Source organism: Camelus bactrianus, chromosome 11 (genome assembly GCF_048773025.1).
Source record: "Camelus bactrianus isolate YW-2024 breed Bactrian camel chromosome 11, ASM4877302v1, whole genome shotgun sequence".
Classification (NCBI taxonomy): Eukaryota; Metazoa; Chordata; class Mammalia; order Artiodactyla; family Camelidae; genus Camelus; species Camelus bactrianus.
The window spans coordinates 49418176-49444292 of NC_133549.1; the positions used below are offsets into that span (position 1 = coordinate 49418176).

Genomic DNA, 26117 nt, shown 5'->3' on the forward strand with positions numbered 1-26117 from the left:
CAAGTTACTATTCACAGTGAGTTCTACACTCTCATGTTTTTTAAATTTAAAAGATTTGTTTTACAAAACTCATTCTTAAAATAGCTGCCATATCCTCCAATTCCCACAAATATACTTGATAGTTTACTGTCAAAAAGTTTTCAAGATAGAAATCTGATCCAACCAGTAAGTTTTCATCTAAATTTTGAAAAGAACATTTAAAAAAACAGGTAAGAACTCTACAGAGATTTATTCACTTCCAATTATATATATATATGTACACACACACACACACATATATATATACACACACCTGAAATTTGAGTCCTACCATTAAGAAAAAAATACCAGTGCCTAAAGTCTAAGTTCCATAAGTACTAGATATATATAGTTCATTACATACAACTAGGTAGCAATTTAGCCTTAGCCAAGTCTCTTTTTCTTAAAAGTAAAATCTTCAATTTCACATGGGTACCTGCCTTGGAAAAACTGAATGTCTGTGCCATTTGCCCAGAGCTTTTCTCACTTAACCGACCAATGATACTTTGAGGATCTTTCAGCACCACAGTCTGCGAGTCCAGAATATACACACAGCCCTAGAACACAAATAAATAAATAAAAGTAAACCTACAATAAATAAAAATGATATTTTGCCCATTTAATGAAAGTAAAATATTAAAACCCAATTAAATTCAACACAAACCTTAGACTCATGTTCTTTTTCTGACTGTGTGAATGGTCTTATTCGAAGACAAACCTGGAGATAATCTTTGGATTCCAATCTGTTTACCTTTAAAAAGGAGAAAATATTTTAAAAATACTAAATATGGATTTTCAGAGATATCTTTCTTTAAAGTGTCTGATTGCTATGAACAATGTGAGATTATACAGAATCTCTAAGCAAACAGTGACTTCTGGTTTTAACTATTTTATACATTTAAAGAAAAACAAATCTTTAAAAAAAAAATATATATATATATATCACAAGAGATTCAATTTCTTCTACCTTCTATGTTTATACTTGAAGTTTACAATATCCTTCTTTGCCATAAAATTCTAACCTTTATAACTAATACAGATTAACAAGGATCTAAGTCACTAAAACATCTAACTACAGAATAATCACAGGTAACTAGAATAGTCTGTTAACCCAAATGTTCAATTCCACTTTGCATTTAGAATTTTTTTTTGCTGTATAGCATTTTCCTTACTGCTTCCTTTGAGGAAGAAACAAGATTAGTTCATTTTTTAAGATACTTTAATGAAATACCTTAAATTTTTTAAAAAAGTGAAAAGGAATCAATTACTTGAAAAACACAACTCACCAAATAAGACACAAAAAGTAGAAAATTTGAATAATCCAGTATCTATTAAAGAAATTCAATTTACATTCAAACAAAAGAATCCCAACAAAAAACTCCAAACCCTGGTAATTCATGGGTGAATTTTCTCAAACATGTATGGATATAATCATATAAATTGTAGACAAACTCTTTAAGAAAATAAAGGAAGAGAGAATACTTTTCAACTAATTTTGAGTTTAACATAACCTTGACATCACAACCTGAAAAGGATCTCCTCAGGAAAAATTACAGAATATCCCTAATTAAGATAGAGGCAAAAATCCCATAACAAAATAATAGCTAATATATAAAATAGGATTAACACATCCTAACCAAAATAGTTTATCCCAGGAATGCAAGGCCAATATAGCAATCAAAAATTAATTAGGGTAATTAGACACATTAAAAGAATAAATGAGAAGAAACTTATTTCTAATAGGTAGAAAAAAAAGCATTTGAATGATGATATAAATTTAATATACATATTCAACATCCATTAATAAGAACTCTCAGCAAATTTGAGAAGGGAACTTCCTTAACCTGATAAAGTGCATTTACAAGAGACCTACAGCTAAGATCATACTTAATTAAAGACTGAATCAAAGATGAGTAGCAAGATGAGTAACAACACAGGGATTTCTGCTCTCACCACTTCTATTCAACACTGTGCTAGAGGTTCTAGAGGTTTTAGCTAACGTAATCAGGTGAAAGTTGGATGGGGCAGGGAGAAAAGGAAAAGGAAAAAGGGAGAGGGAAAGAAAAGTACCCACAATGAGAAGACAGGAATAAAACTGTCCCTATTCATGGACAACATGAACATCTACAAATATCTGACAACATCTTCAAAAAAGTTACTGGAACTATTCAATGAGTTTAGCCATGTAGCATAACAGAAGATCAATATGCAAAATCGACTGTTTTTTCTATATACTGGGAAGAAACAGAAATTGATTTTTAAAAGCAATACCATTTGCAATAACCTCAAAAATTATGAAATACTCAGGAAAAAGACTTACAAAAGATGTGAAAGACCTCTAGATTGAAAACTACAAAATACTGCTCAGAGAAACTAAAGGAGGCCAAAATAAATGGAGATACACCTTGTTGGTCATTTAATAGATTCAATGTTGTTAAGATGTCAATTCTTCCAAAATTGATCTATAGATTCAATGTAATTGAATCAAAATCCCAGGAGGGTTTTTTGGTAGCAACTGGCAAACTCATTTAAAAATTCACACAGAAATGTAAAGTACCTCGAACAGTCAAAACAACCCTAAAAGAGGAAACTTGGTAGGCTAACACTACTACCTGATTTCAATACTTACTTTAAAGCTACAGTAATCAAAACAGAGAGGTATTGAGAGACAGATAAATGGATCCATGAAACAGAATACATAGAGTATTCAAAAATAAACCCCCATATATAAGGACATCTGATTTATAGCAAAGGTGCAAAAGACATGCAGTACAGAAAGGACAGCTTTTTCAACAAATTGTGCTAGAGTAACTGGACAGCTATATGCAAAAAAACAAAAACAAAAAAAAGAAAGAAAGAAAAAGAATTTGAATACACACCTCACATTGTACATAAAATTAACTCAAAATGGATCACAGACCTAAATGTAACTAAAACTGTAAAACTTCTAAAAGAAAACATAAAAGAAAATCTTTGTGGCCTTGAGTTAGGCAAAGATTTCGTAGACACAACACAAACAGCACAATCCATAACAGGAGAAATTGGTAAACTGGAATTCCTCAAAATTAAAAACTTCCCTTTCAAAAACACTGTTAAGGGATGAAAAGACAAGCCATAGACTGACAGAAAATATTTGCAAAGGATACACGTGACAAACAGATGTATCTGGAAAATATAAAGACCACTTACAATTTAATGAGAAAACAACCCAATTTTTTTAATGGGCAAAAGATTTAAACTGACACTTCTCCAAAGATACACAAAAGGCAAATAAGCACATAAAAACATATTCAACATCTTTAGTTATTAAGTAAACACGAATACTAATTTGATACTAATACATACCTCTTACAATGACTAAAAATAGAAAGACTACACAGAGGAGCTAACAAAAAAATGAAAGAAAAGAACAAAGTTCGAGGACTGATAATACCCAACTTTAAGACATACTACAAAGCTACAGTAATCAAGACAGTTCTGGCAAAAGAACAGAATCAGTCAATGGAACAGAAGAGAGCCCAGGAACAGATCCACATGAATATAGTCAACTGATCTTTGACAAAGAAGCAAAGGTAGTATAATGAAGCAGTCTCTTCCACAAATGGTGCTGGAACAACAGGACATCCACATACAAAAATTAACCTAGACATAGACTTTACACCTTTCACAAAAATTAACTTAAAATGGATACAAACCTAAAAGTAAAACACAAAACTGTTAGTCCTAGAAAATCTGGATGACCTTGGGTTTGGCAATAACTTTTTTGATTCAACACCAAAGGCATGATATATGAAAGAAATAATTGATAAGCTGGATTTCATTAAAATTAAAAATTTCTGCTTTGTGAAAGACACAGTCAAGAGAGTGAAATGACAAGCCAAAGAATGAGAGATAATATGTACCAAAAAATTTGTAAAGCACTATTATTCAAAATACACAAAGAACTCTTAAAATTCAACAGTAAGCACATAAACCAATTAAAATGGGCCAAAGACCTTAACAGACATCTTACCAAACAAGATATACAGATGACAAATAAGCATATGAAAACATTGTATGTCATCAGGGAAATGCAAATTGAAACAATGAGCTATCACTACACAATTATTAGAATGGCCAAAATCTGAACACTGACACCACCAAATGCTGGTGAGGATGTGGAGCAACAGGAACTCTCGTCCACTGCTGGTGAGAATGTGAAATGCTACAGACATTTTGGAAGACAGTTTGACAGTTTCTTACTAAAATAAAAACCATTGTACTATACAATGCACCAATCACATTCCTTGGTACTTACCCAAAAGAATTGAAAACTTATGTCCGCACAGTATCTACACATGAATGCTCATAGCAGCTTTATTCATAGTCCCCCAAACTTGGAAGCAATCAAGATGCCCTTCACTAGGGGAATGAATAAACTGCAGTAAACCCATATAATGGAATATAATTCAGCACTAAAAAGAACTGAGCTATTAAGCCATGACAAGACATGGAGGAACCTTAAATGCACACTGCTAAATGAAAAAAGTCAACCTGAAATGGTTACATACAGTATAATCCCAACTATTTAATACTCTGGAAAAGGCAAAACTATAGAGACAGTTAAAAGACCAATGGTTAGTGGGGGTGGAGAGGAGACAAACAGGAGAAAAACACAGATGAATTTTAGGGGAGTGAAAATACTCCATATGACACCATAATGATGGATATATAATGATGGATACACAATGACAGATACACATTTGTTCAAACCCGTAGAATGTACAACACCAAGAGAAAGCCATAATTTCTAACTATATTGTGAGGACTCTGTGTATTAATCATGTGTCAATGTTAAGTTCATCAGTTATAATAAATGTACCCCTCTGGTGGGAAATGTGGATAATAAGGGAAGCTATGCATGTGTCAGAGCAGAGGGTATATGAGAAATCTCTGTACCTTCTGCTCATTTTTGCTGTGAACATAAAACTACTCTAAAAAATAAAGTATTTAAAAACAAACAAACAAATAAATATACTGACCACACCAAGTGTTGGCGAAGATGTGGAAGAACTAGAACTCTCACATACTGCTGCTGGGAATGTAAAATGCTATTATCACTTTGGAAAAGTTTGGCGGATTTTTGACAATGATCCAGCCATTCCACCCCTAGGTATTTATCCAAGAAAAAAAAAAAAAGAAAATACATGTCCATAAGAAGATTTATACACAAATGTTCATAGAAGCTTTGTTTGTAATAGCTAGAAACTATAAACACAAATGTCCATCAGCAAGTGAATGGATAAACGAATTGTGGCATAGCCAAACAACTGGCAGTAAAAAGTAATGACCTATTGATACATACAACATGCATAAAACTCAAAATAATTACGCTCAGTAAATGAAACCAGATCCCCTCCTTCATTTATAAAAAAACTCTAGAAGTGCAAACTAATGTATACTGACAGAAAATCTGATCGGTGGTTACTTGGAGATGTGATGGGAGGGAGAGATTACAAGGAGGCACAGGAAACTTTTAGGAGTAATAGAGATATTCACTATCTTGGTTGTAGTGATGGTCTCATCCAAAACTTTTCAAACATGTGCAGTTTACTGTATCTCAATTGTACTTCAATAAAGCTGTTAAAAATATCATTTACAATTGCATCAAATACCATGACATGTTAATGAGTGTATTTAACAAAAGATGTTAAAGGCCTCTACACTGAGAAGTACAAAACATTGCTAAAACGTTAAAGACCTAAATTAATGGAGAAATATACCATGATTATAGATGAAAACTCTCAGTATTATTAAAATGTCAATTCTCTCCAAATTGATTCATAGATTCAGCGCAATCCCAGTCCAAAATCCCAGGAGACTATTTTATGAAAACTGGTATGCCAATTCTAAAATGTATGAATATGGAAAGAACCTAGGAAACCCAAAATACTCCTAAAAAAGAAAAGCAAAGTTGGAGAACTCATACTGCCTGATCTCAAGTATTATTAGAAACCTACAGAAATAGACAGTGAAGTATAGGCATAAGGATGGACAAATAAGTCAATGAAAGAGAATTATGCAGAAATAGAACCACACATATATACACACCCATGTGATAATCAATAAAGGCACCAAAACAATATAATGGGGAAAATAAAGTTTTTTCAACACAAAATGTTAAAATAACTAGATAAATGGCAGTAAGAAAATCAATCAACCAACCTGGACACCTACATCAACCATACACAAAAACTAATTCAAGATGGATAACAAATACAACCATTAAAACCAAGGCTCTAATCATTTCTAGAAGAAAATGTTCAAAAAACCTTCACAACCTTGGGCAAAGATTTCTTAGAGAGGATTCAAAAGAAATTACCATAAAAGAAAAAAAAATTTAATTGGGTTTTAAAATTAAAAACCTCTATTAATCAAGACCCTATTTACCTGATAAAGGACATGTATCTACAATGCATAAAGAGTTCTCACAAGTCAATAATAAAACAAACAACCTAATCTTTTTAAAAGGGGAAAAAATTTGAAGAGACATTTTACAAAAAAAGGTACAAGAAATACTTGAAATAGTGCTCATTTAGGGAAATGCAAACTAGAACCACAATAAGGTACTACTACTACACTCAGAAAATTACCAAGAGCTGGCAAAGAGGTGGAGAAACTGGAACCTGCATACATTGCTGGTGCTGGTATGGCCACTTGGGAAAACAGTTTTTATGAAGTTAAATATGCACTTATCATTTGACCCACAATTACTCCTAACTATTTCCCCAAGAGAAATGAAAACACAAGTTCACAGAGAGGCTTGCAAATGAATGTTCAGAGAAGCAGTATTTGTAATGGCCCCAAAATGGAAACCACCCAAATCAAATGTCCATCAAATTGTAGAAGGAAATGTGGCATATCTGCACAAGGTATTGCTGTTCAGAAACAAAAAGTAACAAATTACTGACACATGATGTGTCAATAAATCTCAAAAACATCATGCTAAATAAGCAAAGGGTCAGCAAATTTTTTTTGTAAAGAAAAGACAGTTAATATTTTAGGCCCTACAGGTCCCACAGTCTGTCACAACTACTCAACTCTGCCATTGTTGTGCAAAAGCAGATCTAGAAAATAAGTAAACCGGTAAGTATGGCTGTGATTCAGCAAAACTTTAAGTTTGAATTTCGTATAATTTTCACATCATGAAACGTTATTTTTCTTTTGATTTTTCTTCAACCACTTAAAAATGTAAAAATCATTCTTAGCTTGTGAACAATACAAAAATAGGCCTTTGTATACTGACCTTTGTGTTATGTGAAAGAAGGCACACAAAAAAGACTATGTAATGTATAATTCCATTTATATATCGAGAAGCATTTATCCCTTCCTCCCTTTTCTTTTTCTGATTAACTTAGCTAAAGTTAAAGAGCCTGGCATACGATGGGTATTAAATAACTATTCTTTTATCTAAGTCCCCTATACTCTCCTTTCCCTTTCCATCATTCTTTATAAAATGGATTAGTCCATCTCTCTAAGGCATCAAAATTAAGTCTAATCTGCAATAAACAGAATATAAATGGATTGAAAGTAAATGTATAAGAACAAGTCTATAAAGAAAAGCAGCAAACATAGTGATTGAAGGTAGAGTGGTAGAAGGACTTTTATTTCTTAAACACTACTAAGTAAATTTTTCTTTAATCTGCATTATTTTTTAAACTAAGGCCTGCAATTCCTAGGGGCATAGTGGACAGTTTACATTTTTGAAAGACCCACAGCAGCACCTGACATATGTTGAACACCATGAACTATTAACTCGAAGTAGTTCAGTTTCAACATTAGATCACACTGTTTCTTTTGTGATGGCATATCTTAGTGAAGGTGGATTTCCAGTGGTGGTTGTGATAAAAAGTAAGTACAGCCCCAAAACAACGAATAACAGGAAATGAGGGTGGCAGTATCCAATCTAATTCCAAAGCTTGAGAAGTTGTGCAGCACCCAAAAGGCACACAAAGCCCATTAGGAAGTAACCGTGGTTACTGAAGAATGAAATAAAACATTAATTTTTTTTCCAAATGGCTACTAGGTTAGGGCACAAACAGTTATTAAATAGTTTGCACCTATTATTTGAAAAGGAACTGTTAATGTGTTTAGGACACCATGAAAAAATTACTAAGATGGAAGTTTGCCTTAAGTCTACAAAGTGGGGAAACCTCTGCTCTTGTATCTGTCCACGTGTGTGTACGTGTGCACAAGCACACACATGCACGTACCCAGTTCCACTCAATCATGATAGTCAACATAACTCTGTTGTACTTACCTCAGTGCTTGAAGCAACTAAGGAAAATTCACGAGAGAGGTCAAGCTTAATGCCATCAAAATTTATTTCCGAAGGCCTTTCAACTGGGTCAGCACTGAAAACATAAGATGGTCTAGGCACCCCATCCTGATTTAAGTTAGATTCCATTCTGCAAGAATAACAGTAATTTCTTTAGATAACCTCCATAAATCAATATACAAGCCATCCATTATTTAAAAAGTCTGTGAGTCCAGCCCATTACTTTCCTCCATATAGCTAGATTTCCAAAAGGAAAACATTGGACTTCATCTATAACGTGACGACCCATGGAAAAGACAAAAGATCAAATTATTTACAGACTCTGAAAAAACTAATATTGGACACAACCTACCACTACTATTCATATGATCCACACACCACCGGTGCATGGGTAGATTCATCCAAAGAGATTTCATGAGTAAAGATAATCCAGAAAGTATGATAGTATAAAACATTCAGCCTCCACCTGATATCCTCTCAGAAATCAAACAGTGAGGGTGGAGTAAATTATAACCTTCTGTTTTTCGTTGTTTAGTATCTTCTGAAGAATGTTACTTATAGACTTTGTAACGTTGCATTTAGAATTTAAAGTCAGTTATCTGGACAATTACTTTCAATTGAATTCTTCTAAATAAAAGTGAAAAAAAGTATATGAACACATTCGAAACAGTACCTGATACATCACAGGTCTTAAAAATTAAGTTTAACATGAAATAATGCATCAGTAAACTATTACAACTAAATTAAACACCAAGGTACTAAATTTAAAGGTAAACCCAGAGGTAACCTTCACTGATAAAATATTAACATTCAAATATTTACTGCACAATACCAGGGGGAAAAGGAGTGAGCGCTTTACTCTTTGAACATTATGAAATATCCAGGACAGCGACTGCCAACCAGGGTTCCTGGCTCAAGAAGGTAGTTAGTAATGGGCATCCGCAGACATTAAGTAAATGAGTCAAAGATAGTCCTTGTTGTTTACTTCTTCACAGCAGGCCACAAACATTACTTCAAAAATCTACTGAGGTGTGAAACTCAAATTTTCACACATCCACTTACTTTATTTATTTTTAATTAATTAATTAATTATTTTAGTGGAGGTACTGGGGATTGAACCCAGGACTTCATGTATGTTAGGCATGCACTGTAGCACTGAGCTACACTCAACACCTCCCCATATCCATTTACTTTAAATATAGCCAAAATACGCTTATTTTTAGCTATACAGAGCCTAACTGGTTTGTATATCCCATGAAACTGCACCCATCATCTGCTAGCCACAGATAACATCCAGGACTATGAAGACCCCAAGCCTCTGACACAGGGACTCCCTACTGTGCTGCTGAGCAACATCACTCCCTCTCCCAGTCCCCTGGCCCCTCCCAGTTCCCTTGCCCTCTTCCCCTTCTAGGTGATGGCCCTTCACTCTAGTCTCTGGAAGGTCTCATACTGCGGGCGACTTTCCCAGCATGCAGTCCTGTCAAAGTGTTACCCCAGTAAAGCCCCTTGTGTGTTACTGCCGCCTTGTGGTGGTATCTTTTTCCTTGCTCAGCCCTGAAACTCCCCAAACTCAATACAATAGGGCTGTTTTCAATTTTCTGTTTTTCCTAAATTGCAAAAAGACTTAAGGAAGTTATACATTTGCTTTCAACAAAACCCAGCAAACTATAGGATCAACCAACCATATAATTAAGCAAGTTTAACACCTTCATTGTTTTTTTTTATTGTACAATCAGTGATGTAATCAAATGAGAAAATTACTTAAATGAAGTCCAATAGAATACTTCAAACATGTAATTTATGGATGAAAATTAAGCAAAAAGGTAACTGATAGAATAAAAAAAAACACTGATCTAGGAGAACATGAGAGAAAAGTTTGCAAAAACATGGAAGTACTGGCTTGACATTTCATATCTCAGATTTCATAGAAATGTCCAGGAAACAGGGAGGTGTCATTCTTTGCCTTCAATTAATTTTTGGTTAAAAAAAAAGTGTTGATAAATATTTTATGAAATTAGTAACTTAGAAAGAATATTGTACCTCCTAAAAAAGAGTAAGGTTATAGTAGTTTCTACTTGCTTATATGTTCAGTTTTCAATGAATAAACTGCCTCTTAACACTTAAAAAATTGTTGAGATATACAGTCACTTCCTGTACTTTCAGTTAACTTCTAATTTTGTGTGGCCTCCCTGACTAGAAACTTCTTGTGATCAAGGACCACGTCTTATACTACTCTGAATCCCTGACAACAAATTCAGAGATTCATGTAGTGATGAAGATTCTCTGCATAGTGACTTAAATAATAATAAATAAAGTCCTCTATACCTCCCCAAAAAATTATTTGGCCCTACTCTTTAGAGATATCTTTAGCAACAGCAGGGTTCAAGACCTAATTTGGAAAGGCTGTTCCCACAACTGAGAAACTGTATCTTTTATCATCTCGCCAGTGAGATTCCATGATTGAAGGCTGGTGAAAAATAACTGCTGCTGAATGTGGTTTCTGAATGTCATCCACAATATACAGTCTGAAAAATGTCTTCACTGTGGGGAGGATATAGCTCAGCGGTAGAGTGCATGCTTAGCATGCATCAGGTCCTGGGTTCAATCCCCAGTACCTTCATTAAAAAGTAAATTAATAATAATAAACCTAATTGTCTCCCCCCACCAAAAAAAAAAATTAAAAAAAAATTTTAAGTCTTCACAACTAATGAGTTCTTTATATTATTTTGTAACCTGAAGTCTCAGATCTTGTACACCTAATAAAACGTATACACTGCTATGCTGCTTCTGGGTAAATTGCTACCTTATTTCAAGAACAAAAACAAATCTGAATTTAACCATCTTTGGGATTATAAACAAGCTAATCCATAAGGCGTGAACTTTTGTCAACTAGTCCTTCTGCAAGGAATATTTGAGTGCTGCACCAGGCAGTTATCACTGAAAGAAAAAGTAGGAGATGGGGGAAACCTTCCAAACTGGTCATGACAGCACTAGCCACACACATCCCCTTCCGCTTAGCACTACAAAGTTCAAGAAGTGCGAGCCCCAGGCACCGGCAGCAACCTGGGAATTAACTGCAGACTGCCACCACAGGAATCCCACAAAATGAGAGCATGCCACTTGCCGAGCGAACTGCTCACCTTAGGGATTCAGGACGCTAGATCTGTCAATAACAAAAGCAACAATAATAAAAATATTAACGATTGCAAACACTTGGTGCCTACTATATACCGGCACTCTTTCTAACAGCTTTATATATTATCATTTTATATTCATAAGAGCCCGAAGAGGTAGGTTCTATCATTAATCCCTGGTAACAAACGAAGAAACAGGCCCAGAGTTTAAAGACGTTGCCTTGCGTCACACAGCTAACAAGAGGCGGCGGACACAGATTAAACCCTAAGCCTCAGCTTTCCAAAGCGCACCCGGTGCCCAAGGCGTCCTCACTGCTCCACAACCCAGTTCCTGAGTAATTTCAGGGGCGTCACGAGCCCCGTCGGAATGTGCGCACGCTGCCTGAACCGTTTCCCCCAGTCACCTGGTGTGTGCGGAGTCTCCCATCGCCTTCCTCGCACCCTCACCCGCAAACGTCGTCCTGCCAGCCCGACCAGCGAGCACCACAGACGTATATTCCTTTTCAAATTCAAACAATGGCGGCCAAGGCCCCGCACTGAACGCTGGGAGTGGGCGGGGCTTCCGGGCGCAGCCGACAGCCGCTGTGAGCTTCCCACCAGCTCCCAGGAGATGCTTTCAAATCTGGGAGGAGGGTCTCGGAATGCCGGGCGACCAATGGGCGGAGGAGGACGGTGGGCGGAGCTTCCCGCGGGGCTCGACGCGCCCGGCAGGGTAGGACCCTGCCTCGCGACTACGGTGGGGACCACCCTCTGCCGGATGGGACGCCGATCTCGGATTCCGTCCTGGAGACAATAAAGGTGTGGCGAAGGTCCCGAAGTGAGGCCGGTGCCACTACACTTATCCCCGCGAGTCCCCTAGGAACCGGTCGAGAAATGGCCTTGTCCCTGCAGGCCGGAACGGGCTCCGCATCCGGAGAGTCAGAACGAGCGCTGCCCGCACTCGGAGGGTCACTTCCTTCGCTGCATGATCCTGCCTGTCGTCCACAGTGGCCCTCCTGAAAGAAGTAAATTTTTCTCAGAATAAATTTTCATAAGCATTTTTGGTTTTGGGATTTTTTTTTTTTTTGCCTTCCTGAAAATATAAAGCAGCTACTGCTGTGAAGCGCTGTACTGTGACAATCTATCTTCCATGCAGAGGCAAGGTGTTTGCAATGCCCAAAATGTAAGTGCCAGTACGTCTCTTCTTTTAAAGTGGTCCTCTTCTTTTGAATGTAGTGTTATTACATTCAAATGACAAGTATTTAGACCGTCTCTTCCTGCTGTACTTCGTTTTAAAGAAAAGTAACTGCTAATGTTAATGGAGCGTTTACCCTGTGCCAGTCAAGATCTAAGCATTTAAAATGGATCGTCCCACTGATCCTGAGAACAACCTTTTCAGGTAGGTCCTATTATTATACCCTTTTTATAGATTCTGAGGAAACTGAGTTCGTATGTTTAAGTAATTTGCTGAAAGGCATATGGCTATTAATGGAGGTGGAATTTTAAACTCTCAGCTGAATGATTTCAAGATCCTGCCTCTCACATGTGGTCTCACTTTCAACTATTTTAATAGTTTGTAGAATAGTAACTGGTTTGAAACTTACTGTCTTCCCTTCCTTATTTTATATTTATATCTCCCATAACCTCCCCCTTCCCAATCTAACTTCCCACTGTCTCCTCATTCAGTTTCCCTTCTTCCCCTACAAAATAGTCATATTTGAGGTGCACCAGTTTGGAGTAGAGAAGAGAATGCGAGACCAGGAGTAAAAATGAACAGAGAAAGTAGGTGTGAAAGGGAAGAAAGGAGGAAAGGTAAAATAAAAACTGTGTTTTACTGTCCAGCTGGAACTCAAGTCCTTAGGGTCCTCTGTGTCAAATTCTCCATTGCTCCCCCAGACAAGTCTACGGCTAAATCTGCACTTCCGGCCATACCTGGTAATGCCTTTATTGCTTTTACTAGCTGTTACTCATTTCCAGCTTTTGAGCCCCCCAGGTGCTACATTTAAATACTTATTGAAAACCTATGTGCCAAACAGTAGGCCAGGAGTTAGTGAAACAGTGGAGAAGAGTGAGCAAAACAGACACTCACCCTAAAGGAGCTTGTATTCTAATAACTGGGAACAAAATTACAAATGCAAATAATTGAGAAATTACAACTGTACTGAGTGATTTGAAGGAAATGGTTCTTAGAGCTGTAAGACTATGTCACGGGAACCTGAGCAAATAATGTTTAATCTGGGTCTCCAAGGGTCTTCAGGCAGTAACTAGGTTTAAAAAAAAGAGAGAAATAAGCACTCCAGGTGTAGGGAACATAATACCAGGCACAGGGGAAGGATAAATACAAAATCCAGTAGGTTCTCTGCCTTATTTTATTCTAGGTCCCAGAAACATTCTGCACAGTTTAATGTTTCATACACACAGTTGTTTCCGCCTTGAAACACTCTTCATTTGGCGTCTGAGTCAACAAAATGTCACTCTCTTGTTGTTTACTCTTAACCTCACTGGCCACCCAGCTTAGTCTCCTTTTTCTGTCTCAAAATTATGGGAATCCTCAGAACCTGATCCTGAGCCTGCTTTTCTCTCCTCTACAGTCTTCTTCTTGGCAACCTCATCAACACCCTTGGATTTAATTATCTTTATCCTGGTGACTCCTAAGTTCCTTATCCTCCCCAAACCTCTCCTCTGAGCTCCAACCAGATGCAAATATCTCATTATCCTCTTAACATTTCCACTTGGATGTGTAACAGATATCTCTAACTTAACATATTCAATATGGGACCTTGATTTTTCATTCCAAAACCCAAATTCTCTCCTCCTCAATCTGTCTCAGTAAATGACACCACTGTGTATCTACCCAGTTATTCAAGACAAAGAATCATCTTTGAGTCCTTTTACCTCACCATGCTCATCCAGTTCATAAACAAATTTATTTGTTGTACTTTTGTGTTGTAAGTGAAATAAATATTCCTTTCCCTTTTCGTAGCCCAGACGACAGCCTACCAACTGGTCTTCCTGCTTCAGGTCCTGAACCCTCCATTCTTTATAGAGCAGCCCAGCCAATCTCAAAATGGAAATGATTATGTCAGTTCCTGGCTTAAAGCCCTTCAGTGACTTTTTGGAATAAAACGTATTTATATTGTTAAGTGAAGGAAAAAGGTGTAAAAGAATACACTAACTTTTGTGTAAGAAAGAGAAATGGGTCTACAAACTTAGGTATATATTACCACATTCACATTTTTGGCTTATTTTTGAAGCTAGAAATTCAGAAACTATAAATGAGAAAATTAATTGAAAATGGTTATTATCTATAGGGCATGGGAATGTTTTGCAAGGATTAGTGATGGGAGTGTGGCTTCTCTGAGTACCTTTTTTGTTAAATAGAGTTTTGCTTTTTTTAAAAATTAAATCTTAACCAATGGAAATAAAAACAAGCCCTAAAATATAACACAAAGAAAGAAATGAACTTACCTGTATTATCAGATTGCTAGCATAGCCACACAAAGAAAAAGAACTTGTTCAATTAATTTGAGCACAGTACTCTGTATACTGGAGTTAGCAAGTGGAGGATATGATATAGGAGCAAAAAGAAATGCCAAAAAAATCAATAACTTGGCTTAGGAGATTTGATATTGGAAGGGGTATTGGTGTAGTAATTTTGAAACTATTATTCACGTGTTATAGGACAAAGCAAATGAGTAAATGTATTCATGTTGTTTGGTACCAGGGTTCTCACTGTGGGAGAAAGGAAATAACAAATATGGAATGATAGAAAATAAGGAAGAACCCCATGACATTGGTAGTAGAATGAAGTTGTGATTTTTTAAAAAAATCTTAATTGTGTCCATTGAGAGGGTCTGGAGGCCGGGAAGCCCTGACCGCCCTGTAACAATCAGCACCCCCAGGACCAAGCCACTCAAATGGTTTCTAAATACCATTTATCACTAAAAGGAACCAGATCTCTTTGGAGAGAAGGCTGATTCCAGATCTGAAGCAGGGAAATTGCAAAGTGAGCCCAGAATGAATAGGAAGCAAAGAAGTCCGTAAAGATTAATGGGGTCCTTTGAAAAGGACAGTGGACCTGGCCTACAGGGGCTCCCACTGACCGTGTTTGGAAAAATTTGAGCATCAGAAAGAATAATGATGGTAACAGATTAAAGCAGATCTAATTTTTTTAAGTTCTCTTCATGGTAGGGGGTGGGGAATAGAGGAAAAAGGACTTAAGAGTGAACAGTTTTTCTTTACACCAGAATGTCAGTTAATGAGTACAAAAGGAATAATAAATTAAAAATCCCCATTTTGCAACTCCCAATGTAAAGACTGACATAGATAAAGCTTATTAATGAATGCTAAAATGATGGATAAAAGATTCTAAACCATTGGCTAAATGGTCTTTGAGGAGCAGGATATTGACACTATCGCAAAGAATCACCCTAAAGATCAATTCTTTTTTTTTTTTTTAAACATTTTTTATTGATTTATAATCATTTTACAATGTTGTGTCAAATTCCAGTGTTCAGCACAATTTTTCAGTTATTCATGGACTTATACACACTCATTGTCACATTTTTTTCTCTGTGAGTTATCATAACATTTTGTGTATATTTCCCTGTGCTATACAGTGTAGTCTATTCTACAATTTTGAAATCCCAGTCTATCCCTTCCCACCCTCCACCCCCCTGGTAACCACAAGTCTGTATTCTCAGTCTGTGAGTCTATTTCTGTCCTTTATTTTTGTTTGTTTGTTTGTTTTTGTTTTTGTTTTTTAGATTCCACATATGAGCGATCTCATATGGTATTTTTCTTTCTCTTTCTGGCTTACTTCACTTAGAATGACATTCTCCAGGAGCATCCATGTTGCTGCAAATGGCATTATGTTGTCGGTTTTTATGGCTGAGTAGTATTCCATTGTATAAATATACCACCTCTTCTTTATCCAGTCACCTGTTGATGGACATTTAGGCTGTTTCCATGTTTTGGCTATTGTAAATAGTGCTGCTATGAACACTGGGGTGCAGGTGTCATCCTGAAGTAGATTTCCTTCTGGATACAAGCCCAGGAGTGGGATTCCTGGGTCATATGGTAAGTCTATTACTAGTCTTTTGAGGAATCTCCACACTGTTTTCCATAGTGGCTGCACCAAACTGCATTCCCACCAGCAGTGTAGGAGGGTTCCCCTTTCTCCACAGCCTCTCCAGCATTTGTCATTTGTGGATTTTTGAATGACGGCCATTCTGACTGGTGTGAGGTGATACCTCGTAGTTTTGATTTGCATTTCTCTGATAATTAGTGATATTGAGCATTTTTTCATGTGCTTTTTGATCATTTGTATGTCTTCCTTGGAGAATTGCTTGTTTAGGTCTTCTGCCCATTTTTGGATTGGGTTGTTTATTTTTTTCTTATTGAGTCGTATGAGCTGCTCATATATTCTGGAGATCAAGCCTTTGTCGGTTTCACTTGCAAAAATTTTCTCCCATTCCGTAGGTTTTCTTCTTGTTTTATTTCTGGTTTCCTTTGCTGTGCAGAAGCTTGTAAGTTTCATTAGGTCCCATTTGTTTATTCTTGCTTTTATTTCTTCTAGGAGAAAATTTTTTATATGTATGTCAGATAATGTTTTGCCTATGTTTTCCTCTAGGAGTTTTATTGTATCTTGTCTTATGTTTAAGTCTTTAATCCATTTTGAGTTGATTTTTGTATATGGTGTAAGGGAGTGTTCTAGCTTCATTGTTTTACATGCTGCTGTCCAGTTTTCCCAACACCATTTGCTGAAGAGACTGTCTTTATTCCAATGTATATTCTTGCCTCCTTTGTCAAAGATGAGTTGACCAAAAGTTTGTGGGTTCATTTCTGGGCTCTCTATTCTGTTCCATTGGTCTATATGTCTGTTTTGGTACCAATACCATGCTGTCTTGATGACTGTAGCTCTATAGTATTGCCTGAAGTCTGGGAGAGTTATTCCTCCAGCCTCTTTCTTTCTCTTCAGTAATGCTTTGGCAATTCTAGGTCTTTGATGGTTCCATATGAATTTTATTATGATTTGTTCTAGTTCTGTGAAATATGTCCTGGGTAATTGGATAGGGATTGCATTAAATCTGCAGATTGCCTTGGGCAGTGTGACCATTTTAACAATATTGATTCTTCCAATCCAAGAGCATGGAATATCTTTCCATTTTTTAAAGTCTTCTTTAATTTCCTTCATCAATGGTTTATAGTTTTCTGTGTATAATTCTTTCACCTCCTTGGTTAGATTTATTCCCAGATATTTTATTACTTTGGATGCTATTTTAAAGGGGATTGTTTCTTTACTTTCTTCTTCTGTTGATTTATCGTTAGTGTAAAGAAATGCAACTGATTTTTGAACGTTAATTTTGTAACCTGCTACCTTGCTGAATTCTTCAATCAGCTCTAGTAGCTTTTGTGTGGACCTTTTAGGGTTTTCTATATATAGTAACATGTCATCAGCATATAATGACACTTTTACCTCTTCTTTTCCAATTTGGATCCCTTTTATTTCTTTCTCTTGCCTGACTGCTGTGGCTAGGACTTCCAGGACTATGTTGAATAGGAGTGGTGATAGTGGGCATCCTTGTCTTGTCCCAGATTTTAGTGGGAAGCTTTTGAGTTTTTCACCGTTGAGTACTATGCCGGCTGTAGGTTTGTCATATATAGCTTTTATTATGTTGAGATATGTTCCCTCTATACCCACTTTGGCGAGAGTTTTTATCATAAATGGGTGTTGAATTTTATCAAATGCTTTTTCTGCATCGATTGAGATGATCATGTGGTTTTTGTCCTTTCTCTTGTTGATGTGATGTATTACACTGATTGATTTGCGTATGTTGAACCAGCCTTGTGTCCCTGGGATGAACCCCACTTGGTCATGATGTATAATCTTTTTTATGTGTTGTTGGATTCTATTTGCTAAAATTTTGGTGAGGATTTTGGTGTCTATGTTCATCAGTGATATTGGCCTATAATTCTCTTTTTTTGTAGTGTCTTTGCCTGGTTTTGGTATCAGGGTGATGGTGGCTTCATAGAATGAGTTTGGGAGTAATCCCTCCTTTTCAATCGTCTGGAAGAGTTTGAGAAGGACTGGTATGAGTTCTTCTTTGTATGTTTGGTAGAATTCCCCGGTGAAGCCGTCCGGTCCTGGACTTTTATTTGTAGGGAGGTTTTTAATTGCTATTTCTATTTCCTTTCTAGTGATCGGATTGTTCAAGTGCTCAGATTCTTCTTGATTCAGTTTTGGTGGACAGTATGTTTCCAGAAACTTGTCCATCTCCTCTAGGTTATCCAGTTTGGTTCCATATAGTTTTTCATAATATTCTCCTTTGATATTCTGTATTTCTATTTTGTTTGTTGTAATTTCTCCATTTTCCTTTCTTATTTTGCTAATTTGTGCTCTCTCTTTTTTCTTCTTTGTGAGTTTGGCCAGAGGTTTGTCGATTTTATTTACTTTTTCAAAAAACCAGCTTTTGGTTTGGTTGATTTTTTCTATAGTCTTGTTAATCTGTATTGTATTTAATTCCTCTCTGATCTTTATTATTTCCTTCCTTCTGCTGCTTTTTGGGGCTTTTTGTTCTTCTTTTTCTAATTCATTCAGGTGGTGGGTTAAATTGTTTATTTGAGATTGTTATTCTTTTTTGAGGAAGGCCTGTATCGCTATAAACTTCCCTCTTAGCACTGCCTTTGCTGTGTCCCATAGGTTTTGAGTGGTTGTGCTTTCATTCTCATTTGTCTCAAGGTATTTTTTAATTTCAGCTTTGATTTCCTCATTGATCCATTGTTTTTTCAATAACATATTGTTTAATCTCCATGCTTTCCTTTTTTTCTCCTTTGTTTCTCCGTTGTTGATTTCCAGTTTCATGGCATTGTGGTCAGTAAAGATGCTTGAGATAATTTCTATCTTCTTAAAATTGTTGAGGTTTCTTTTGTGCCCAAGTACATGATCGATCCTGGAAAATGTTCCATGTGCACTTGAAAAGAATGTATATCCTATTTTTGGGGGGTGTAATGCTCTGAAAATATCCACCAAATCTAGCTTTTCTATTGTAGTATTTAATTTCTCTGTTGCCTTGTTTATTTTCTGTCTGGAAGATCTGTCTAGTGATGTTAATGCAGTGTTAAAATCTCCAACTATGATTGTATTCCCATCAATATCCCCCTTTATCTCTGTTAGTAATTCTTGTATGTACTTAGGTGCTCCTATATTGGGTGCATATATATTAACGAGTGTAATATCCTCATCATATATCACTCCTTTAATCATTATAAAATGTCCTTCTTTATCTTTCTTTAAGGCCTTTGTTTTAAAGTCTATTTTGTCTGAAATGAGTACTGCAACACCTGCTTTTTTGGCTTTTCCATTTGCATGGAATATCCTTTTCCATCCTTTCACTCTCAATCTATATGTGTCCTTCTCCCTAAAGTGGGTCTCTTGTATGCAGCATATTGAAGGTTCTTGCTTTATTATCCAGTCTGCCACTCTGTGTCTTTTGACTGGAGCATTTAGTCCATTAACATTTACAGTAATTAATGATAGATGTGTGTTTATTGCCATTTTGAACTTATCTTTGCAGTTGAATTGGTATATCCTCTTTGTTCCTTTCTTCTTCCTTTTGTGCTTTGGTAATTTTCCTTTGTATTATCATGGATTTTATTTAATTTTTGTGACTCCTTTGTAAATTTTTGGCTTGTGGTTACCCTTTTTTGTAAATCTATCAACCCATTACTATAACTGTTTTTATTAAACTGATAGTAACATGATCTCAAACCCATCCTACTGTTAAAAAAAATTTAAAAAGAAAGAAAAAAATATTCTATATTTCCCTGCCTCCCTCTCCCACTCTCAGTGATTTGTATGTCTTCTTTTATAATTTCATGTTTACTTTATTTGTAATTCATGAGTTATCACCTTTCCAGTTGTGTGTTTCTCATTTCTGTAGCATCCTGCTGCTTTTCTATTTAGAATAGCCCTTTCAATATTTCTTTTAGCATGGGTTTAGTGTTGCTAAACTCCTGCAGCTTTTTTTTTGTCTGTGAAACTCTTTATTTCTCCTTCTATCCTCAAGGATAGCCTTGCTGGATAAAGGATCCTAGGCTGCATCTTTTTTTCATTCAGGGCTTTGAATATATCTTGCCACTCCCTTCTGGCCTGTAGTGTTTGTGTAGAGAAATCAGCTGAGAGCCTTATGGGGGTTCCCTTGTAACTTACTCTTTGCTTTTCTCTTGCTGCGTTTAGAATCATTTCTTTATCCTTGACTCTGGCCATCTTGATTATGATATGTCTTGGTGTGGGTCTATTTGGGTTCTTCCTGTTTGGGACCCTCTGAGCTTCCTGTACTTGGATATCTGATTCCTTCTTTAAGTTTGGGAAGTTTTCAGTCATGATTTCTTCAAAAACCTTTTCAATCCCCTTTGATCTTTCTTCTCCTTCTGGGACCCCTATTATGCGAAGATTGGGACGCTTTATATTATCCCATAGGTCCCTTATGCTATTTTCATTATTTTTTATTTGCTTCTCTTGTAGTTCTTCTGAATGGGTGCTTTCTATTGCCCTGTCTTCTAGATCACTAATTCGTTCCTCTGCATTATCTAGTCAGCTTTGCACAGCTATTAGAACATTCCTCATCTCTGTCAATGAGTTTACCCATTCTACTTGGCTCTTCTTTATAGCTTCAATTTCATTTTTGACATATTTTATATCTCTAAACTATCTCTTTTAATTCCTTCAGCAATTCGATCACTCCTTTTTTGAAATCTTAATCTAGTAGGCTATCGATGTCTATTTCGTTGATCTTTCTTTCAGGGGATTTCTCTTCTTTTAATTGGGAGAAGTTTTTCTGCTTCTTCATCTTGCTCATACCTCTCTGGCACTGTGGTTTTTGGAGTATCAGTTGTTTATTTTGGTCCTTAAGGATTTTATCTATCTGATGCCTATTTAGGAATAGAACTTAGGAAAAAAAGAAAAAAAAATAAGAGAGAGAGAGAAAGAATTTTAAAAGAAGGGAGAAAGAGGGTTTGAAAACAGTGTATAATGAATAATAGAAGAGTGAGTTGAAGCAGAGTATTAATCGGGTTGAGACGTCCTTTTAAAACCTTTACAAAAAAAGGGGGGGGGAGATGAATAGATGTATTTGAAACCTGTGTCTAATCAATAGCAGGACATCAAAACCCAAGAGAAATAGAAATGAATTAAGAAGTAAAGATTAAGAGAGTAATAGAAAATAGAACAGGTAAAAACAGATTTAAAAAAAAGGGGGGGGTTGTCGGTGTTCTCCTGGAGTCTGTGTGCTTTTAATGTGAAGTCTTTCTGTCTTCGTCCTGTTTTGGAAGCTCAGCTTGATGTTTTCAGAGGCCCTCCGTTGGCGCCCTCTTCTGTGCTGCTCCCAGCACCTGTCGGCAAGCAGATCGCGCCTCCTCCTAACACTGGGTCAGGTGCAGTTCTCTGCTGTGGGGGGGCGGGTCGCTGCCCCTCCGGATGCCGCAGTCAGATGTTGCAGACTGGCCAGGTAGGAGGGCGGGTCGTGCCCCCTCCCAGCACCTCGGTCAGGGGCTGTGTTCCTGCCCGAAAGGCGGGGGGCCGCTCTCGCTCTACCTGCGCTGCCGCCGGTAGCTCCGCTGCTCTGTGCGGCTGCGCGCTCCGCCCTGGTCGGCGCTCCGCAGGTGGGCTCGGGGAAGACCGAGGGACAGCCCTGTCCCTGCTTGGAGCCAGAACCCAGCTCCTTGTTTGTCTTTGTGGAGCAAGTTCTCTGAGGGACCAGGATGGAAGGATCCTATCTGCCACGGGCTGCAGGCCCGTCTCAGTCTGGCCTTTGAGGCTGCTAAGCCCTTCGGTGCGGATGCAGGTTTCGCCCCCGCCCCCGCCTGAGTGCTCAGCGCGGAGGACATGGCGGCTGTGCCTGAGCCCCGCCTCTCTTCCCCGAAAACTTTCCGCGGGTTTTCAGAGATGGGGGTGTGCACCCTTCCCCCGAGAGCACATCAACCTTGCTGTTTTATGGAGGGCCCAGGTTGTTTTGCCCTGTGCACCCACAGCCACGGCGCGCAGCCCCTTGCGTTCCCCCGGGGCTGCCTCCGTGCAGCCACTTCCGTCCTCCGCCCGGCTTGTGCAGCCTGGCCCTGCCCGCCGCTGCCGGCCCACGTCTCAGGCTGGGTGTCGGGGGGACGCTCTGTGCCCGTTTAACTTAGTTCTGTTAGTCAAGGGCTGCTCTGTACAGATCCGAGCCTCGGAGGCTCCCCCTCCGTCCCGCTGGCCTCTCAGTTGGAGAGGGGAGACCCAGCGAGCGAGCGCCAGTCCTCCTTTGCCGCTCCCTCCCCGCGGGACCCGTCCCGCGCTGCTTTGCCTTTTCTTTCTTTTTTCCTTTTCTCCTACCAGATTTTTGGCGTCTTTATCTTTTGAAGAGGGCGATGTTCTGTCGGAGTTCCACAGGTGCTCTGGTTGGCTGAGTGGGTCTGTAGATGTGGGTCTTGGTGTATTTGTGGGAGAGGGTGACCTGCGAGTGTCCTTCTACTCCGCCATCTTCTCCCGGAAGTACCTTAACTCTTTTTTTGGTGAGAGTAAGGTAGAGGCTTTCACCTATTTCTCTGCACCAGAGTTTGTGATCACTGAAATTCAGTGGCTGATGGGATGGCATCTACACAGTCTGATTCCCAGTGTGGCCCTTCTTCCATTGCACCAAAGTGCCTCCAACGTGGCAAGCTTCACTGGATTCACTTGAGACTGGTTTTACTGTGTTTCCTAGGGCCCTGAGGGACATGTCCTCCAAGCGTCTCACAGCCCACACAGTAAGACGTTTGCCCAACTTGTTTTCTCAGAAACCAGGAGTCAGCAGCGTTCAGTTCCAGCTCCAGCTGGTTCAAGATCAATTCTTAATTAAGGGAAAAGGTAATTTTTAAAACATAGAGATTTATTTATTACACATACCTTCACCAAGTGAGGAAACTTAGTGTCACCAATAATGAAGCAATCTATCACCTGACACTGTTTCTGCCAGAAATGTTTATCCTGAATCTAATCACGAGGAAACAATCAAAAAAGGGGGGGGGAGGGTGGAGAATGTAGAGCATTTTACAAGACAACACACCTAGGCTCTTCAAAAATATCAATGTTAGGGAAAAAGAAAATCAAAAGATGGAGGATTGCTTTAGTCAGGAGACAGATGTTGCTAAATGAAATTTATGAAACTTGTCTGGTTCATAGATCTTTAAAAGTAACTGCAAAAACCTTTTGTGGACAATTGAGGGAATTTAAATATGGACTACATAATAGATGATGCTGAATCAGTATTAAATTTTGGGCACGTGATAATGTGTGACTATGTAGAAGAATGTCTTTGCTTTTGGAAAATGTTTGCCTCAGTATTTAGCAGCAAAGTGTCAGTGTCTGCAACTATATACCTTCAAAAGATTTGGCAAAAAATTAAAAAAACAAAATACAAAGAACATTAAGGAGAACAAAAGAATTGAGAACAGAGAGACTAGAACAAAAAGCAAATGCCACACAAAGGTAACAATTTGTGGATCTAGATAAAAAGTTATAATGATGTACGTTGTGCCACTCTTTCAATTTCTAAAAATAGCTTTGAGATTTTCTAAAATAAAAAGAAAAGGGAAAAAAAAAAGTCCAGTTCTTTACAGTGGCCAACCAAACCCTGTAGATCAGGCACCAGCCAACCATACTCCTCTCTTAACTTGACTTTGTGCAGTAAGTTGATCTGCCCTGGGTACCTCAAACACACTGGGCTCTTTCCAGCGTATATGAAACTTTGCATGCTTCCCTTTCACCTGAATTCTCTCCTGCCCATTTATCATGTGGCTCACTTCTCTTCCACCTTTGGATGTCATCTCTTATATTACCATCTTAGAGAGGCTTTCTGTTCACCTTATCTCAATGGCCATCTTTTTAATTTGCAGGCTTAATTCTATTTTTATACTTATTATAACCAGCAGTTGTTATATTTTTATAATAATCATCATATGTCTGGTTTTTGTTGTCATTGTTGCTATTCTCCCACCTCCTGAAAGTTAAGTTCTCTGAGTACAAGAACTGTGTTTCCCTGGGTCGCTGATGTAGCCTTGATGATTCTGCAAATACATGGTGATCAGACAAATAATTGTTGAACAATGAATGAAGGTTGTTGTGGCTGGGGTGGAGATGGTGGAGAGGGATGGGCCAGGGCCATATCCTACAGGACTTAGTCAGCTAAGTTACTGATTTGGATCCTTATTCTAAGAACAATGAGAAACCAATGGGCTGTTTTAAGCATGAGCACAATACAATACAATTTGCCTTTCTGTTTTAAAAAGGTTAACCTGGAGTGGAGGAATGGAGGCTGCCAAGGAGGATGCCGTTGAACCAGATAGCAGGCTCTTGCAGACATCCCAGCAAGAGGTGATGCTAATGTGGACTTGGGAGATGGCAGAGCAGTCGTGGAAAACTGGACGGACTTCAGAGGTAATTTTTCCTACATTTTCCATTTCAGTACCAGTAACTGGGCTTTCCCTTAGAAACATAGAACCAACTTGACTGGGAGATGCTTAAGATTTAGTCCCCATCCCAAAGAATTCCATCTGTCCCCTTGAAGTGAACATTAGCATAAGATGAAAAAATTGTTAAGTTATGTCAAACTCATTTCCTGCCCTGGTCACAGCCTCTACTGATAGTAATAGCTAACTTTCTATGTGTCAGATACTATTCTAAGCATTTTATACTTACTCAGTCCGAATAATAACCCTGTGAAGTATTTTGTTACTAGTATCCCACATTTAACAAAGGAGACAACCTGAGACATGGCACTGTTAAGGAATAGTAAAGACATCTACTACATGGAGGTTGTGGGTTTAATTTGGGTGATACTTGTAAAGTACTTATTAAAGTGCCTGGCACATGTTAAGTAATAACTTCTTGTATAAATAGTAAACAAAGGAATTGGAATCTGGGTGGTTTGGCTCTAGAGTCTGCAATTGACCACTGCCTCTTACACCCCTGGGATTCTATTAAAAGCAGACTGAGTGCCTAGCTCCTGCTACAAAGCCAATCGCAAGACTAACATGGTTTTTCTGTCCGCGAACTGAGTATGTATTGATTTCAAAGGTTTGAATAATGGGTTTAACAAACATTTATCAAGCACCCACTCTGCAACAGATATCTCTACCCTTAAGCCTTCGGTCTAAAGCAAGCCTTACTCAATCTGTGATTTCAAGAATTAATCCCTAATTCCTTAAGACACTTGTATGTAAGGCATTAATTTCTCTCCTATGCCTCTGGAATGATGTTATTTCTATACCATCCTGAGAAAATAGTCACACATACAAATCATTTTTTATGTCCTGTGGTTTATATGAGGAAATCTATATGATAGAAGTGTACAAGGAGTATCAGGAGCAGAGCTAGCACAGCTTATGAGTAACAGCTCTGAGGTCAGGTTTGAGTTGAATATAAGCTTAGCCACTTACAGGAAGTGACTCTAGCGAGGATATTTAACTTCTTAAAGTTTCATGAAGTTGTAAGGATTAAAATAGTATGGGTGAGTTATTTAGGTACAGTCCTGACACATAGTATGTTTCATCATGGTTGTTATTTTTATTGTCTGCTAATTAAATCACTAGGATGCAAGCTCATGAGTGTGTCTGTCTAGGACCACTATAGCCCTGACACCTAGAAGAGTGTC

At 37.8% G+C, this 26117-nt stretch overlaps 2 protein-coding genes across 10 annotated transcripts in view; one reads left to right on the top strand and one right to left on the bottom strand.

Moving 5' to 3' along the window:
• Positions 1 to 12025, bottom strand: part of KIF20B (kinesin family member 20B) — a 67602-nt gene extending 55577 nt beyond the window's left edge. For 4 of the 6 annotated variants that reach the window (XM_045507557.2, XM_045507559.2, XM_010971232.3 and 1 more), the window contains exons 1-4: positions 11877 to 12024; positions 8318 to 8465; positions 683 to 769; positions 459 to 575 (exon numbers count right to left, since the gene is read on the bottom strand). In XM_045507557.2, the coding sequence (XP_045363513.2) occupies positions 459 to 575; positions 683 to 769; positions 8318 to 8465; positions 11877 to 11899 (375 nt within the window). In that variant the 5' untranslated portion in view covers positions 11900 to 12024. Of the gene's footprint in view, positions 1 to 458; positions 576 to 682; positions 770 to 8317; positions 8466 to 11876 lie in introns of all 6 variants that reach the window. The other 2 variants (XM_045507558.2, XM_045507560.2) reach the window with 1 other exon arrangement.
• A 204-nt stretch (positions 12026 to 12229) lies between these two features.
• Positions 12230 to 26117, top strand: part of PANK1 (pantothenate kinase 1) — a 104598-nt gene continuing 90710 nt past the window's right edge. For 2 of the 4 annotated variants that reach the window (XM_045507563.2, XM_074373982.1), the window contains exons 1-2: positions 12230 to 12850; positions 24754 to 24901. The gene's annotated coding sequence lies outside the window, so the exon portion shown is untranslated. The remainder of the gene's footprint in view (positions 12851 to 24753; positions 24902 to 26117) is intronic. The other 2 variants (XM_074373983.1, XM_045507564.2) reach the window with 2 other exon arrangements.